Source organism: Pyrgilauda ruficollis, unplaced genomic scaffold (assembly GCF_017590135.1).
Source record: "Pyrgilauda ruficollis isolate IOZ18807 unplaced genomic scaffold, ASM1759013v1 scaffold10, whole genome shotgun sequence".
NCBI classification, from domain to species: domain Eukaryota; kingdom Metazoa; phylum Chordata; class Aves; order Passeriformes; family Passeridae; genus Pyrgilauda; species Pyrgilauda ruficollis.
The window spans coordinates 2591768-2610635 of NW_024508101.1; the positions used below are offsets into that span (position 1 = coordinate 2591768).

The window sequence follows — 18868 nt, forward strand, 5'->3', positions numbered from 1 at the left end:
GTGAGGATGCTCTCAGAAGGCCAAGCTTCAGACCCAGGGGTCCAGACTCTTCTTTTTGCCCCTGGACAATCATTCATGCTCAGTTCACAGATAGAATTAATTCCTTTTAGGTGCTTAACTCGCACTGATCTTCTGAGGAGCTGCACGTCCAAATATTGGCTTGATGACCTTCAAAAACCAGCCCAATTCTTGTGAAGGACTGGCCAAGGACTTCAAAGCAGCAGCAGAACCATTCTCAGTATGCTCTCACACCTCCCAGCCTGGGCAACTCCTGCAGCCACTGAGCTGAGGCAAAAATGCTGCCTCACCTTGCTACACCAAAAATGAAAACAAATCGAGTTTGTGCCAGCATCCAGAGATAAGGGACAGCACAGCTGAGCTTAAGGAGTGAGAGGCTCTGTGAAATTGGGTTATTGAGGCTCTGTGAAAAGAAGCAAAGAAGTGCTGCAGCAGCAATTCCTGCTGCAAGGAGTTGTGCAGGAAAATCGACCTTACCCAGAACGATAAGCTGCGCCTCGGCCTCGGCGGTGTCCAGGGCAGTGCTGGCCACACACCTGTAAACTCCCTGATCCTCCAGGAGAACACTGGATATGAACAGGGTATCCCTGTCCAGAATTATCCTGCAGGGCAAAGAAAAAAAGTGGCAATAAGGACGAGAATAATATGCGAGTATGACACACAGACGTTGTTCCCTGAAAAACTGTTCACAATAGAACTTGGCATGGGGCACTTTCATTAAATAGCTGCACATTGGGCCTGCTACATTAAAATGTAATTGTGGCTCTGCTCTACACTGTGCTGAGGAGTATTATTTGTATTTTGTGTCAATTTAGCCTCCGTGGCTGGAGGTTGGCCTGTCAATCCTGCTCTGAAAAGAAGCACATTGAGAAGCGCTGGATGAGCGTCAGGGCCATAGGATTTTGGCACGTCATTAATGAGACAAATATATGGGGTTTATCATGGAATTTTTGCAAGATTGAGGGAAACTGAGCATTCCCAAGGCACTTGTGTCATGTCCAAAGCACCAGGGAAGCTGCCAAGAATCCAAGGCCATGGGCTTCGTGGCAGACATGGAGTTTCCATGGCACTACCTCACCATCCTATGAGGGCTCAGCAGGAATTTCAGCCTCTCCAGTATTTCAGAAATCATCTCCCTCCTGTGGTAATTAATAAAGACATCTGATTTCCCCCTGAGGGACCTCTCTGTGGAATAAAGGCTGAGCTGCAGTCCCCTGAGGTCAATAAAAACCCAAAAATAGGGCAAAATTCAGCCTACAAATCCTAAACTCATATGTAGGAAAGATTCATAGCAGAATCATAGAAACCTATTTACCATCACTTCAACATTGCAAAGACTTTGTTTTGGCCAAATAAGTGCAAACTATAAGAAAATACTGGCTCCACTGAAGTAGAGAAACAACCTGCACTGGGGTCAGGGTTGTGGTTTTGGGTTGGGCCAGCATTTATATTATACATAAAAATATAGATATGTATTATGTCTCTGTGGAATAAAGGCTGAGCTGCAGTCCCCTGAGGTCAATAAAAACCCAAAAATAGGGCAAAATTCAGCCTACAAATCCTAAACTCATATGTAGGAAAGATTCATAGCAGAATCATAGAAACCTATTTACCATCACTTCAACATTGCAAAGACTTTGTTTTGGCCAAATAAGTGCAAACTATAAGAAAATACTGGCTCCACTGAAGTAGAGAAACAACCTGCACTGGGGTCAGGGTTGTGGTTTTGGGTTGGGCCAGCATTTATATTATACATAAAAATATAGAGATGTATTATGTATATATTAATATATAACTTTATATTCTGCTATGATGGTAACAGAGTTAATAAACCCAAACCCATTTGGCTCAAAACTCACATTGCTGCATTTATATTTAGATGTGTGTAAAATGCAGATCTACTCACATATCTCATGAAGAATTCTTTGCAGACATAAATTTGCATTTCAAGCTATTAAGGCTCATGTTTAATGAAACTCCAGCTCCAGCACCACACCAGATTATCCAGCTGAGATCAAGAACAGCCTTGTTCCTTCCCCACTCACCTGCCACCTTCCGTGCTGTTGACTGGCAGCTCATCTCCATCCTTCCTCCAGGATAATTTAAAACTGTGTTTCAAGTGGGAATCATACTCAGCCTGGCATTTCAATAAAATGGAATGTGATTTCAGCACTCGGGGGTTCTTCGGAGTAACAACAAGTTTTGTAGCATCTGATTGATCACAGAAAAACACTTTGATTAGGTGAGAGAGGGGCTATTACATCAAATTTCTACCAAGCACTTCATCTACACAAATCAACCTCAGGAGCAACAATCATGTCTCTTTTTTTTTGCTATATATACAAACATTTCAAGTGAAGGATGGTGGGGTTTGAAATAGATATTTGCCAGGATTTCATTTTTTTATCTTGAAACAGTTTTTTTATCTTCAAACGTTTTTTATCTTAAAACATTTTTTAGTTCACTCCAAACCAAAGGGCTCCAGGAAAAAAAAAATCCACAAAAAAAAAGTTAGAGGTGAAAATCCTTGTTATCATCTTGTCATGAAATGGATGATAATAAAAAAAAAGGGCTTGAATATGATTTTTTATGTCTAATTGCCATTTGAAATAAGCTTTGGCAATGATCCAAGAAAAATTACAAGCATATTAAAGTCAAGTGAGAAAAAATTATTGCAATCAAGTTTGTTCTTTTAATTGACTATAATCTGAATGCAGAAACAGATGAATAAGTAAGAAGAAAGCGCTTAGCTGAATTTATATCTGCAGTGAAATGTTGCTCTGTGAGAACTTCATTGTACATTTTCATGTTTATTATCACTGTAAAATTCCCAAAGCCAAGGGAGCAGGTGGAAATGGAACAAAAAGAGTGAGCTTTTTCCTCAAGTTTGTCACAGCAAACCTACATCAGAGAGCTTTGCTAATTGAGTATTTAAGGTTTGGGGTTTTTTTTAATTGGCAAGCCCTAAATCCTAAGCAAATTTGTAGAAAACCCACTAAATGCCACCTGTGTGCCCAACAGGAGCTGCCCACTGCCATCACACCCTCCAGGGAAAACCCCTCCTGCCAGCCACCCACACAAATCCCTTAAAGCAGAGCTGCATAGCAAGGGATGGATCTAAAATTTAAAAGTAAACACCTCCGAGGATTTTTATTTGCTCTGTTAAAAATATTTATTAACAAACAGGAAAAAGCCCAGTGCAAAGTCCTTCAACCAGCAGCACCCTGGAACCTGTTTGGTGTCCACTGTGGGAGTCAATCCAGTTTGGGATGTGCCTTCTGATGGGAAGGAATTTTAGGGAAAGGAATTCCACAGCTGGGGGAGAAGCAGGAACACATCTGGATCAACAAGGACCCCACCAAGCCCAGGAGCACAGGGAAGGCTCCCAAGGGTCAGCCAAGAGCCTGCCCTGCGTGTAACAGGGCAGTGACAAAAAGGAGGGAAAATCCTTTCGAGATAATGTGTAAATGTAAATTTTTGGTGGCTTGTGCCGCTTCTGCAAGCATCCAGAGGAAAATGGGCACCACGTGGGAGCACGGAGAAATCCAGCTGAAAAGGTAAAGGCTATGTGAGACCTGTGACAATTTCAGGTTGTAATATCCAGAGAATTCCTGAAGTCACAGAATAAATCTGTACCCTGGACTGAATATTCACTGCTTCCTGAAAAACTGTAGTCATAACATCTTAGCAGCTATGGAAGTTTTTTTGTTTTCTCACCCCTTATATCCAGGTTAGCAGTGATTGCTCTTTTCCCCACAGAATTTGCAGCCCAGCAGGCGTAGGACCCCGAATCCTCCTTCTTTGTGTCCCTGATCTCCAGGGTGCCATTCTTGTTTAACTCGTAGCGAAACGTTGAGAGGGGCTCTATGCTGTCATCCTTAGTCCTAAAGTGATAAAAACAAGCCTGGGTTACTGCAGGAAGTGTCAGTTCATGGTTGGGGGTTATTGCAGGGGAATTTTGGGGCTCAGCTTTGCCACTGAGCAATTAAAGTCAGGATTAGTGAGATACTTCATGCACGTGCAGCAAATCAAACCCACAGGGAGAGAGCCTAAAAAGTTCTCTAAAATACTCTGTCTTTAATCTACAGCTGCCACCTGCAATTTTATTGCACCTGTCACCTGCTGTGACAATCCTGTGATTTCCAAGCCTATGGAAGCATGTCCAGGTAAATGTGTTCTGTAAGTCACTGCATTTCCACCTCAATAACGTGCCCAAACTTGAAGAGTTGCCAGTATTAAACTGATGAAGCTGCAGCAGGATTTGGCTATAAACAGCATGGTTTTGTTTAATGTATAGCCTGGCATTTGTCTCAAACAGGTACCGGGGACTTCCAGGAACATTTCTTCTCCAAACCAGTTCTTCAGAATTCTTAAAAGCGCATTTAAACACAGAGAATTGACATTATATACAGTTTTGTTGCAAATTTCTGTTCTTAACTCTATAGAAGTAGTAACTAGCAGACTTTTCAAACTTGGGGAAGCCTGCAGGAACTTGTTTCACATGAAAAAAAAAAACCAGTTTCCAGTATCTTACCATCTGACATCTGCTGCAGGCGAAGCAAAGATGTCACAGTGCAGGAAGGCGCTGTAACCCACGACTGTGGCGTAGTTTTCCTCATCTGGGGTCAGTATCAGGGGGGCAATATCTGCAGGAGAGAATTCAATGTGAGCAACACTGCACTTCAGAATTAGGAATAAAAATATTGGCCCTGCATCCTGCCCTTTTCCAGCAAGGGTGAGAGGCTGAGGTGTTTAATGGGAATTTCACAGCTGTTTGGAAGAGTTGCACTGAGCAGCTGAGCTCTCAGAAGCTTCACTGACAGAGATAACAGGGGTTTACTGCTGGACATGTCAGAAATTGAAACATCCAGGAGAGAAAATAGACCCAGTTCTGCTGCCTCCAGAGATGTCTTTTATTAAATAAATTCCCCTCACTCCCTTTCTTCATAGAACAGACTGAGCATCACAACTGAAATCAAAGATTAAAAATACACTTAATAATTCAAAACTAGCATTGTGGCCACAATTCAGTCTCCAGCGGTTTCACTGTGCTTGAATTCAAATTTTTGAGCCCAACCACAACCATGTTGTTAAAATATTCCAAAGCTCAGGAGTGCCTGTGCTAAGCACATAACACTGCCCATGATAAAACCCATTACATTTCTTAAAATCTGGGGCTAGTCCAAAGGAACCATGAGATGCTCACGACCAGCAAAGAAACCATGGAATCCAAAGGAACCATGAGGAACCCAAAGGAACCATGAGATGGTGACAAGCCCCAGGCTGCTCTGAGGATTCAGCTGGGGTTGTGGATGTGCTGTCTGGGAGGGGACAGCCCGGGGCACTCACTGAGGACGTTGACGTTGGCGCTGGCCAGGATGGTGCCGTGCTTGTTGGTGGCCTCGCACTGGAACACGGCGCTGTCCTGCAGCTGCAGGTTGGTCAGGCTGATCTCCCTGGTGGAGATCCTCCCTCGGAAGGTCCTGCCTGCAAAACACCAGATTGTGTCAGCAGCTGGAGGAACACCGTGACTGGGGAGCTCCCAGGCTCTCCTCACTGCTGGGAAGCCAAAGGAAAGAACATCTTGAAATTCCAACCAAAACTGTGCCCAGCAACTGGTGAGTTCCAGGGCTCTGCCTTTGTCCGCAGCCCCATGGCCTGAGGGAAGTGGTCCAGAGCACCAAATTCCAGTAAATTCACCAGAGACTTTTTGAAATTATATTAATAATATCACCACACCAGTGCTCCCCAGCCACTTTAATCAGAAGCACAAAGGAGCCCTCGAACTGTCCCAGACCCCTCCCAAAAGATGGGAGAATTACAGGGCAACACCTCAAAGGTACCACAGCTCCACAGGTCCAATGTTCACCACCATCCTCTTCAAGAATCCTATTTAAATATTAGTTTATTTAAGTAAATAAACAATTCATATCTAAAGAGGTGCCAAACCAGACATCACTCTGCATATTAGGACTTGTGGGTCCCCTCAAACTGGCTGATACAGAGGCACACCCCAGCTGGGCAGGAGGAGCACCCTGGCCTCTGGACGTACCATCGATGGGCATCCCATTGATCTTCCACTGGATGCTGGGCTCGGGGTTCCCGATGGCCTCGCACAGCAGCACCAGGTTTGTCCCCACGCTGTAGACCCCACCTTCGGGCTTCTTCAGCCACTGGGGAGGCTCTGGGAAAAGAGACAGAGCAGGAATCAGTTGATGCCTCTTTGGGACTACCTAAGAACAGTGGCTAAACTAAATTAAGAGAATAGCTGTTCTATTTATTGAAAGGCCTTCAGGTACATTTAGGGCAGCCCCAGGGGCTGCACCCAAAAATGGACAGTGGGTCACGGGTTTTCACACTTTTATAAGTTTGGTCCATTTGCATATTGAGGGTTAATCTGCCAATTCCAGCTTCAGCTAATGAAGTCATTGACCCCAAGTTTGCTCCCCCAACTCACTTTTGTTCCCATCTCTGGCCCTGAGGCAGTGAGGTGTCCTTGATTGCCAGGCCTGGAGAGGAATTGTTGTGTCTGCCCAAACTGGGAAAGCAGCAGCTCCCACTGGGTGTGGAGTTTAGAGTTACACACTAAAGAACTGCAGGGTTACAAATAGATGGAAAATAGAAAAGCTGAAATCCTGAGGCACCACATTCACAGCCCAACGTGTGCCTCTGCTGTTGCTGGGATTCTCCAGGAGATGGCAAACGCCACCAACACTTCCCAGCCGCTGCTCACAGCCCATCCATCCCGTGGTTGAGCTGAATTCCTTGCATTTCCGATGTAAAGGAAAGGTGAAATTGGCATCAGCACAGGCCAGTGGTGTTCTGCAGGCTTGGTGGGTGTCAGGCAGGGTGGAGGAATGGGCAGCGTTCATCCAAGTGGGAAACGAATCCACAGGGAGGGAGAGGCTGGGAGGGAGGGAATGGGTCGGCATTTCCACAAGGACCCTCAGTTGTGAGTGTGATCTATGAATTAAGGTGAGGCTATTGCAGCAAGACAAACAAGGTGGGAACATCCATCCAGCTCGAATTCCCCTCCACAGGCACGAGCAAGTGCCTCCCATCACCTTCCCTGGGAGCTGACAGAACTCCAGGACAGCACTGATCCACTTGGATCCACCTGCCCCTCTCCCTGTGCTGAGGAAATGCACCATCACCTTGATTTCCTGTTTTTCCATGGTGTATTCAGATCAGAGGCTGATCCATACCACATCTAGGAATGGTAAAACATTCTCTCATGGCTGGGGATGAGTGGTTTGGTGCCACAGGGTGGTGGTAGAGGAGCAGCCATGTGCTGCTGCATTCCCCCGTGCTCTCCTTTCCTAGCTGTTCCAGGGAAGCTCTGGGAAAACTCTGCTCTGCAGAGCAGCCTCTGAGCATCAGGTATCCAAACCTCGTGTGGAACAGACATCCATAATGAGGGAAGGGAAATGAAGGGGAGAGAAAAAGGGAATTTATCTCATAAATGCTTAATTGTGACTGAATGCAGGTCCCTGAGCCCTCAGTGGGCAGCCTCAACCCAAAACACAGCCTGGAATTCATCATTTCCCCTTGAAAGGCACCAAACTTTGAGATTTTAACACCAGACCTGACACTGCCTCTTCTGCAAGTGCTGGGAAGATCACAGGGTTTTATTTTAATTTTCCCTGTTAAAAAGGTGAGGTAATGCAGGGAAAACGTGAGGATTCATTAGTTAACGCTCATAAAATGCTTTGAAGATTAACAGAGCTGTTGCCTGGTAATACAGCAACAGATGTTATCAGTGAGATATGCTAAAACAAAACATCACTGCTCATATTCACACAGATATTTTTTAAAAATTACCCCTAAAGTGGCGTGCATTTCCACATCCAGAGCAGCATTCCCACAGGAGAGCACCCAGGAATGGTTTAATTAACATACAAGGACTGAAGTCAAATTCAAACCGCTAAAGCTTATTTAAAATGATAAAATCATCCCACTTGCTTCACACAGCAGGGATTTTTCTACCAACATCCTCACTCAGTGCTTCTTCCCATCACACAGTGACATGACCACATCTGTTAAGCTTCCTGGTATTTGGCTCCAGGGAAAAACTCTGCAAACATCAGAATATTTTGGTTTTGCAGATATTTTTTCTTCTTTCTCATATACACCATGGTTTCATCAGATAAAGATGAGTCAAAGGCATGGAGGTGAAAAGGTTTGTAGCAGTCCTGATTAAATTGCTGGTTTGGAATTTTTCCCCTAAATTTGCCACAAACTGAGACAGGATATTTCCCTGGTTTGGAGACACCAGGCACAGGCTGAATAAAAACCACCTGAAAGATCCCTTCCTATCTCCACCTGTGCCACACTCTGGAGCTGTGAGCTGATATTTGATGTCACTGCTCCCCATTCTCAGCACTGGAATTGCTGTGAGTGCTCCAAGGAAGTGAAGAAGCTGTGAAGTCAGAGGCAATGAGATTTTGCCAGGTGTGAAATTCAATTTCACAGAAAGGCTGAAGAACCTCTTTTCCACGTGGCAGATGTGCTATACCGCTTAAAGTATACAAAATATAACAAAATATACACATATTTTTAGCAACTACAAAATCCAGGGGTTGGATAATCAAATAGTTATTCTGGAATGGCAAATATTTCACTGCATCATTTATTCTTCTTGGTAAGAGTTATCAATTTGCTTTTCCTGATTGATTTATGTCTTTATGGGAAATACTGACAGATCCAGGAATGAAAGGGATCTAAAATGGGCCTCTCCAAGAGAATCTAAAATACCCACAAAGGATCCAAACCTTCCCCTCAGCCTCTCCCACTGTTTTCCTCATGAGCAGAACAAATTTGGGACATCTAACCAGCTTCTGCCTTGCTGCAGTTTAACTCTCCCCTGTTTTCCATCACCCCCAGGGAACTTGGTGGAGAATTTTCCATTCCTCTGAAGGTTGTTGTGCATTCCCTAGGTGTAATTTCTCCTAAATTAAAGATATCTGGTTTTTTTTCCCCAAATGCCATATTTTGAGCCCTGTGACCACCCCTGCTGCCTTCTCCTGACCTTTTCTGAAGAAGATGAAGTTGTAAATCTGCTTACTTTAGGTGAGGACTTCTCAGTTCCCAGCAGTCTCTTACAACAACACTTTTCCTTCTATTTTCCAAGATGATTTTTGCCTTTTCTGCCAGACTAACACTTCCCAGAGATGTTCCTCCTGCCATCCAGTGGATTCTCCCAATAAACCCAAGCAGGCATTTCCCAGTCTGTGCTCATGGGGCCAATCAGTGCTGCCTGGTGAGAACTGCTCTGTGCTTGTTCCTGCTGAACCCAGCCTTTCTATCCCACACCACTTCCCCAATTTGTCAAGTTCACTTCAAATTCTGCTCCCAAAGGCTGGGAATCCATCCCACCCCAGGGCCAGCAGCAGCTGCTGTTGCCACCTTGGGCTCTGCATCCCTGTCGGAGCAATTTGCCAGTGAAACAGAAGGCTTGAGCCTGATTAAAACACCCAGTTCTGCTTCTGCCTCCCATTAATTTAATCTCTTTTCTTTTGCTCTGGCTGAGTAATAAAAGTATTACGAGACATAACTGCAAAGGCCCTTAGCTATTACATTATTACTATAATTAATCATCATATTGTAACAACTATTTCTATTAAACCCCACCTAGAAGCCTCAGTCAAGATCAAAGTAACTTTAGCTGATGATAATCCTGCAAGATTTGGAGGTTATATATTCATTTTTTGTCGAGTTTGGTGAACTACAAACAACAACTAAATAAACACTTGAAGTCAAAACAATTTGTGGGCTTGCTTTGCTGTTTTCTTGAAAATATTTCTCTCTCATTTTAATAACAATAGTGGGGTTTTTTGTCTGCGCAGGTATTCCAGGCTACATCTTCCCTTGCAAAGAGAAATTAAAATGCTCAAACAGTCAAACAATTTGCTTGCTGAATATTTTCATATGCTTGGTAATGATTGCCTGAATTTTTGCCCTCAGACTTGGTAGGATTAGGAAGTGGGCTGCATGCAAATATCATCAAAACTGGTATTTAGAAGGGTGGGATGTTGGTTTAAGATCCTCAAATACCAGAAAGTAGAACAGAAAATGTGGCACGGTGACAGAAAAATCCTGATTTACACCCCAGCACTCCACTGAGGGTGGCTGGAGGTTGATAACAGATAATTTTTCTTCCATATTTAATTTTCTTCTCCCTGCATGCATCCTATGAGAGGAACCTGTCAGGTGTGAGGAGCCCAACACCAGCACGAGCTCCCTGAAGCCTCCTGAAATTAAATGTTCAGGATGTGCCCTTGAGTGTGCTCAGAGGAGCTCCTGCAAGAATGATGAACGTGTCCATCTCTGATTAACGACAGCGACATTTGCTGCTCAGGAATTGGAGAAGACAGCAGGGTTTGGGCTCAGGTTTACCTTGATACCTTGGATGTGAGGTGACTCCTAATTGGAAGAATCCCTGCTGCTGACAGGAGCCACCTTTAGTTACACACATGGAAAATGGATTTAATAGCAATTGGAAAAGGATTTTTTGCGTTGCAGTGGCTGGGATTGGGATTATTTCCTGCTTTTCTCTTTTTCTCTTTTTAACTTGTTTGTTAATAAGCAGAAAGTTTGCCAGGAAGTTTTCCTTCCTCTGGAAGCTGTGGGAGAAGAAGGTCAATATTCTAAACTGCAAAATTAATGTTATTTCTCTGGTATTTTAGTTTTTGCAGCTCCTGCAATTTCTTTGAAGGAAATCGATTTTTTGCAGCCGAGAAAATCATAGCCAGATTGTTAAAATATTCTGCTAGAGCAGAGATGCTCCAAACCATCTGGAAGGATTTCTAGGAGTCAGCACTTCCCCTCCACCACAGCTGAGAACTTGCCATGCCCTGGGATCCTCCTCTGCCACACTCCCAGCAAGGGGAAGAGGAATGCAAGGGACAAGGTTGGGTTGAGGGAGTGGAGAGGACACATTAGCCACTGGGAGAGAATCTTTCCCTCAGCTGCTGAACAAATACAGAGCAGGGAGCTCAAAGTTCTTTTCTCCCATTAGAAATCTGGTGACCACAGAGGGATGAGGAGCCCTGATGAAAATGAAGCACTTGGAAGGTTCTAATAGGGTAAAACTGCCAGGGATTTGTTTTATTTTTTAAGTGCAGAGCAAGACGTTGGAACATTTTTTCATCAGGCAATTTTTTTTCAGCAAGGTTTTCAGCTGGGCCTCAGCATTCTCAGTTTGTAGCTATTTATGGGCAGAGGAAGTGGCAGGGAGAGTTCTTGGTTCTGTAACAACTCCTCAGAGCTCTGCTGGCTTCTGGGAAAGGGCATCTCCACCTGATGCACACCTCAGGGTTTGGGGAGGAGGAGAAGGGAAAAAGGAGCTTTGCGTAATCAGTGAGGTGACAAAAAGGGTCATATTTCCATTTTTTTAACTGATAAAAAATAGTAGAAAGCATCTTTTTTACTTTGTTTCACAGGTTTTGTGATACTTTTCAGGGATTCCAGAAAGCACTCCCAGCTCAGATTGTGTTTATACAAAAATCAGAGCAGAGGAACAGGTGAAGGAGGCAAGGGGTGGTACGTTGTCTGTTCACTGAATTTTCACAGCCCTCCCTAAGAAACCACTTTTGGTGGAAACCAAAGAAAGGGACTTGAGCTAAATGCCCCTCTGATCCAGCCCAGTATAACCATTTTCACAGTTTTTAAGAGCAAAAATTATAATTAGATCTTTCTTCTGACCTTCAGTTTAGTACAAGACATTTCATCAATACCTCTGCTTCACTCCCTCCCATCTTTAGAGTATTGAACCTGCTCACATATTTATATTGTTCCCTGCTTTTTAAAGCCTTCATGGTTCAGGGGAAAAAACCAAAAAGCATTATTTACATTTTTTGTTGCTGTTGTCTTAGAGTTGTTACTTTGTGCAAATCTCAAACCCAAGAGGCTGGCATCAATTGCTGGAGTTGCTCATATTAACAAAGAGCCTCCTTCACCTCTCTTTTCCCACCTTTTAGTCCCAAACCAATAATTTTAGTGAAGAGTACTGAGTACCTTCCACGTGCACGTGGAACTCGTGCCTGGCCCTGCCCATGGGGTTGCTGGCCGTGCACTGGTACGTCCCCTCATCAGCTGCTGTCACTTGGTCAATCTTCAGTGTCTTCCCAAAATTCTCTGTCTCTGGCTCATCCTTGGGCATGTTTCCTGTGACCTTCACCCAGCTGAGGTGAGGAGTTGGGCTGAGAACAAAGGGAAAAAAAAGAAGATTTTGAGTTGAATGCAAAAAGCTGCTGTGACGCTTCACCTGGCAGAGCTGCTGTTCACACCCAGTGTTTGGGAGGTGCTTTTAGAGGATTTTGAGCTTTTAAAGCTTTGAAAACTCTGGGGCTACCTAAGGTTATACTAAACAGCTGCTCTGCTGTTCCTTGTTCTGCACAACCCCTGTGAGTGGGATTTTCACCAGGACAAAGCTGCATTCCTTGGATGTGCCTTGGCATGGACAGCGGGCAAGGGGCTCATCCCCTCCTGCCCCAAAAGGGACCTGAGCACAGCCAGGAGGGCCAGACTCCACTGCAGTGCTTTGGAAGTGGCAGAAATGCTCTTCCCATCCCTAGAAAGAGCCAGAAGTGACACAGAACTGGGGACAGACGTTGTTGGTGACCCCGACATCGCGCAGGACACGCGGCCACAGCGCCAGAGCCGCGTCCTCCCGAGCCCATCTGTGCCTGCGGCTCCGGGCCCAGGCAGGAGGCACAAAGCCCCAGGTACCCAGAAATTCTGCTGCTCCACCAGCCCTGCAAATACCCCCTTATTCCCTCCCAGAGCCCTCATCCCACTCTTGTCCCAAAGCCAGCTCCGAGGCCGTGCCCTCCCGACACTGCCACTGCTCAGGGTATAAATCTTTAAAAAATGACAGGTTGGAAATGTCCCTAATTCCCTGTTTTGCAGTCGGGTGCCCCTGATCTGAGTTCCTTGAAATCCACTTCCATGGTCTGTGGACATTTGGCAGGATGGATTGGCAGAGACGTAGGCAAAGCTGATAGTTTTTCTGCTGAAAATGGGAATTTTAGCAAAGAAAAATAACATTCTAAAAATTGCATTTTTTGAAGGATTTCAATGAAAAGGTGTGCTTGGTGATAAGACAAAGAAGTACTTTGTGTTCTTTCAAAAGTGACTGTTTAAAAATAATCTCTTGGTTAAAAAGATTAATTTTCTTAAGAGTTTCCTGGAAAATTTAGAGTAAAACAAAAATATTCTTTCCTTTTACCTTTTTCCAAAGGGACAGAAAGACTTTTCTGGCTTTCTCTTCCTGTATCTGATATTCATGCTTGCACACCAAAATTCATATTTGAGTATTCCCAAGGTGATTTCCTTATTAAAACCCCTTGAAAACTCTCTAAAATCAGAGTTGTGGCTTTGGGGAGGTTTGTTGGCTGGCAGATTCACTTCGTGGGGAGTGAATTAAACAAGGAAATGTTGCAACAGGGAAGCAAAACTCACTGCAGATACCTGGAGTGAATCCAACAGAGACAAGTAATTCACCTCCTTTCAGGAATGCCAACTCAACTCCTTGCCAGCTTCCACCAGCAATGCCCTTTCAAGCCCATATGGAAAAACAAAATGCCCTAAACATGTGCAGACAGATAAATATCCTGACTTTGGAATTTTATGGAGGGAATATAATCGCAGAGCCTTTAATGGGAATTATCTTGGTGGGAAGCAGAGCCTGCAGCTCCACGTCCAGCACGAGGGGTCGGTGATTTAAAGCTCTGCTCTACACAAAGCTCTGTCCCAGCCAAACCAGAGGGGGCTCTGCTTTCCCTGGGGATTTAGTGGGTGCACAGATTCTCTGTTTCTCTGGTGGCAGCTCGACTTTTGCAGTGACAGGCACGGGGGACAAACTGGGACCCTGGAAGAGCACAGCAGGGCTCGTGGCTGAGTGAGCTGGAGCAGCAGCACCAGCCCTGAGAAGGGAATCCCAGCTCCTTGTCAAGGTGGAACTCAACATTTATTTCCCAGTCCCTTTCCTTACTTACCCTCATTTTGTCCTGTGTTATTTACAAGGACAAAATTTGTCGGATTAAGTAATACATTATAAGTGTTTCTTAGCTTGTTTTTAGCACATTATTTTATAAATGTTTTAAAGCTGATCATCTAAAACTACCCTTCCTAGGTCCTACTACGTCTTTCATAGTTGTGTTTCTCTAAACTATTTTGTCTTTTATACAAAATCACCTTCTAGCTCCACTTCTCTCTCAACATCTGTATTATTCTATAATATTTTTAAATCAGCATTTCTTATCTCAAAATTTGGACACAAATACATAGTAGATGAACTTTTTTGTCAAGTTTTAAGACTTCTCTACAAATTAATTTCCCACAAAAATTGTCCTTTATGATTTCCCATCATAAAGCAACTATTTTAACTCTTCCCTGGTATTAATCCTTTCACAGCCTGGAGGGAATCAGCAAGGTGGAGAGAGATTATTCAAAAGAGCTTGGAGAGACAGGACAAGGGGGAATGGCTTCAAACTGAGAGAAGGTTTAGAGGGGATTTAGAAGGTTTTTTAGGAAAAAGCTCTTCCCTGTGAGGGTGAGGATGCCCTGGCACAGGGTGCCCAGAGCAGCAGTGGCTGCCCCTGGATCCCTGGAACTGTCCAAGGTTTAGAGGTTTGCTCTTTGCTGTTGGATTGATCAGGATCAAACTAATACAGCTGATACTGTTTCACTGTACTCCTACATAGCCATGGATTTGTCCCTCAATATCCTGTTGTTTGTGAGGACACCAAGGAATGAACATTCCTTGTGGAAATTCTGGGTGCTGGGGAATGCCCACAGAAAACAGCCAGGGTCACATTCACACCTGAGCCAGCCCCTCCTGCTGTAACTGAGATTGATGTTTTTCCCTCAATGGCCCAGCCATTCCTTAACGGAATTCTTGTGTCACACCACTCAAGAACTTTGTTTTAAAAAACTGAGATCTTACACCTGGAAAATCTTAAATTTTGAGCATTGAAGCAAAACTGAATTGGTAAAACCAGAAAAAAATCCATTACAGGTTGTGAACAAAAGCACTGAAGCTGATGCTGATATTATTTTGTTTCTTGACATCTCAAAAATAGCACTACTGAAAAAATTTCAGTTTTTAAAATAGAAAAATAAAAAAAAAAATCCATACTTACCACACCATGGTTTTAATTACTTGTTTACAAGCTACAGCAATAACCAACACACTACTGTTGCCTGCACTCTGTGCTGCTTTACAGGTACAGAAAGCTCTGCACAGGAGTTGCATTTAAAACCGTTGCATAATTTGTAATATCCCTTTTTCTTTGCTCATTTCTCCCTCCAAAGGTGATTAAGTTTGTGCAGCATTTCCATTACTCACAGCCCTTCAGCAATACACTCGAGGAGCAGGACACCTCCCTTGATGACAGTGACTGATGAGCTACTGCCAGCAGATTCAGGAGGGATCAGCAGTTTGGGCTTCCTTTCCTTGATAAAATTTGCTGAAAGATAAAATAAAACAGAAGTTAGGTGCAAAATCTCAGATATTCTTCAATAATGCCACAAAGATCACTGCTGCCAGAAGGTTTCTGACAGCCATTTGTGTGCTTTCTTTTTTATTTATCTACTCTGAGATTAATCCAGGAGCCCTGATAACAGCCAGAAGGGAAGTACAGTGATATCAACAGGCAGCAGTGCTGGGAAAACTCTTCTCCTATAGTTTTGTATCCAGTTTTCCAAGCACTGGCCCTTCCTCAGGCAGTCTGATCTTCTCAATTCCTGATCTTTAGGCCCACACCTCCTTTCTTAGCACCTTTCTTCTGCAGTGGATCCATCATCTTTTAAACCTCAGGTGAAACCCCACCTTTCCTGACTTGAGCATCCCACAGAATTATTCCTCCTGCTCCAAATATTAAATCTACAGTAATGGAGTTACAATTTGTAAGGAAGACTGTAAAAATAATAAAACAAGATTGACCTGCATTTGATTCCAACAGCCCATTTGTTCCAGCCTGCCAAACAAGGGTTTTAGGATGAAAAATGCAGGGTTCAGTGGCTGCCCAGTTATCACTATCATAACAATTAGCACACTAATGAATCAGTCCCCAAATGGTGCTAGTTCTTAAAAAAATAGCCAGTTATGGATGATTTGGTAAAAGACTACATAGATCTCCCTGAACCATTTTCTCATTTTTAATTTTAATTTCCCCTTGCTTTGTATCTCTGCAGATCTGTGTCACAAGTGCTCCGAGTGCAGCAGGACACGTTGGTGCCTCTGGACACACTCACACATTTCCCATCTGCCCTTCACCTCCTGCTGCCAAAGGCAGCCAGACCCCTTCCCAGCACGAGTTCAGACATCCCTTGGAGGGAAAAACTGCTTCTGGATGTGCAGCCACGGTGCAAAACCCTGCCTGTGCTGCTCCCAGGGCTCAGCTCCATGGGCAAAGTCAGGGGAGTGATGAGTGCTCTGAGTTATCCATCACAAAACACTCCAGGATAACCTCCTTTTCAGAAACCTCAATACTTGTCTGGCAAAAAAATCTCCTAGAGGAGGTTAAAACTGGACATAAAAAAAATAATAAAAAGACTATTAAAAGGCCTTTAAGCAAAGAAATGAAGAGTCAAGAGCTACAGAGTCTAAATATAATATATTTGAAACAAAAGGAAGCAGGAGGACAATTGCAGGAATAGGCACCTGCTGCCTGCAGGATATTTCCAGGATCTGCTCCACAGAGAGGGGCAGGCAAAGCAGTGGGAGATGGGAATGCACAGGATGAGAAGGGCTTTGCTGTGGTGTCACCTATGCTGGTGACACACAGGGCACCACAGAGACAGAGCCACCTCCCACGCAGATGGAGGTGACACAGGGCACCCAAACTCCATAAATCCACACCCTGAGCTCATCCTGGAGCAACGCAGCCCCAGGGTGACCCTTGGGACATGAATTCACCGTGTCAAACCTTGGCTGTCTCATCCCAGAGTTCTCTTAACCACCAGAAAAAGATTTGGAGCATCCAGCTCTGGCTCCTGTTCTGAACTGATAACATGAGAAACCCTGAACATCAATGTCCTCACTTCCACCCCCTTACAAAGCTCCTTTCTCAAGTGAAAAAATAAACCTGCCTTTTTCATTAAAAGCCCTGCAGATTGCTCTCAGAAACTACAAGATGAGCCAACTGTGCTCCCTGGACTGCTTAAATCCACCCCATTACAATCAAGAGGCTTTTGTGTTGTGTTTTTGAGCAGCTCCCATTTCACCTCAGCTGGTAGAGTCTCAGTTCAAAGGCTAAAAACAGGTATGTTCAACTCACCCTTAGTAACAGCAGCGTTAGGTGAGCCTGAGTCATTAGCATGCTTTACTGAAATAAATAAAAATGACAACCAAACAAACATGCAGGGTTGAGACAGAATCAAAAGAAACCATAAATCAACCAAAACAAAACCATGCCCCTCCCCACCCCCCAATTTCTGCCCCAAAAGAAAGAAAGAATGAAAAATATAAAAGAAAGCAACAGATGAGCAACTGAGTTTTAAAATACAATGAAAATGCTTTTGTGTTATTCTGTATTAATACTTCATGGGTGATATAATTAGCATTTCATCCTTGCTATCTACAGCAATAAAAATCACTAACTATCCACAAAGAGAAATGTTATAAAATGCACCCATTCTCTTGTTTCTTATTGCTTATTTTTGTTCTATTTCTTTTTAATGCAGTCCCTCACCAGGCACTTGGCACAGGGTGGAGTGGGCAATGTCAAGCTGAGTTTACAGAACCCTTTCAGTTCATGCCTCTCATCTTTTCCTGGCCCAAGTCCTGTGGCTTTGATGACAAGATGGACACACTGAAGTGGGTTTTTGGGCCACTTCCAGGGCTACAGCAGCCAAAACCTATCTTGTTTTTCTCTAATCTCTGTGTGCATGTGTGGGGGACTGAACCCAACTGAAAAGCCATGGAGAGCAACATTTAACTTGATGTTTTTCTCACAATTATTATCCCAAGAGACAGTCTAAGCAAGCATTAAACACAAAAAGCCATTATTAATCCTTTATCTTTTTATCCCAACAAGAAAACTCTCAAAAATCACATATTAAACATGAGGGTTTCATTCATGAAGACAAAATTCTCATTGGCTTTCTGGGCTGTGTAGGTCTGAAAGATCAGAGGTTTCAATGAACAACTAAAATCTTAAATTCCCTACACATCAAGGAACTGGAAACACCTTTTTGTGTTTTTGATGCTCCAGGCTGCCTGGAAAAACCTGGAAAATATCATTCTTCCAACCTCACTGCTGAGGCTGGACCAAACCAGGTTCTGCCCAGGGAAGTCCTCAAAACCCAGTGAAGTCCCATTCCTGGGGACCTGCTGGACTCAAGAGCAGCAGATTTCCCTAAAGCATCCTTGGCTTTCACTGTGGGAACAGCAGGAGGAAGAACAGGGCACTGTTGGGGTCTGGCAGTGATGCCCTAGAATTTTAGCTTTTAAATTTTTCAAACCCTGTACTGCTTTAGTGTATAACTCTGAACTCCATATAGAGTGTCAGCTCCTGTCTTCACATTTTGGGCAGACACAACAATTCCTCTCCAGGCCTGGCAATCAAGGACACCTCACTGCCTCAGGCCCTGAGAAATGTAAACAGTGACTTTGGGGGGCAAACTTGGACTGTTCTAGGCAGCCATCCCAAGGCATTAGTTCTTGGTGACCCAGATGGGACAGGAGAAACAGATGCCTTGGGATGGCCACCAAGAACACAGGCTAGAGAAAGAAGCTTTCCTCAGTGAAATTTAGCCCCAAGAACAAGGTTAACAATGCAGGAAATAAACTCAGCAAGGTGCCCTTTGTTGACAGAGCCACACATCTGCATGCACTGCTGCCTGG

The 18868-nt window shown here is 44.0% G+C and overlaps 1 protein-coding gene across 1 annotated transcript in view; it reads right to left on the bottom strand.

Moving 5' to 3' along the window:
• Window positions 1–18868, bottom strand: part of CHL1 (cell adhesion molecule L1 like) — a 120861-nt gene that overhangs the window by 20427 nt on the left and 81566 nt on the right. Inside the window, exons 9-17 of the mRNA XM_041464458.1 lie at window positions 17301–17348; window positions 15368–15488; window positions 12034–12218; window positions 6071–6202; window positions 5368–5505; window positions 4553–4664; window positions 3736–3902; window positions 2064–2229; window positions 496–620 (exon numbers count right to left, since the gene is read on the bottom strand). Of these exons, the coding sequence (XP_041320392.1) occupies window positions 496–620; window positions 2064–2229; window positions 3736–3902; window positions 4553–4664; window positions 5368–5505; window positions 6071–6202; window positions 12034–12218; window positions 15368–15488; window positions 17301–17348 (1194 nt within the window). The remainder of the gene's footprint in view (window positions 1–495; window positions 621–2063; window positions 2230–3735; window positions 3903–4552; window positions 4665–5367; window positions 5506–6070; window positions 6203–12033; window positions 12219–15367; window positions 15489–17300; window positions 17349–18868) is intronic.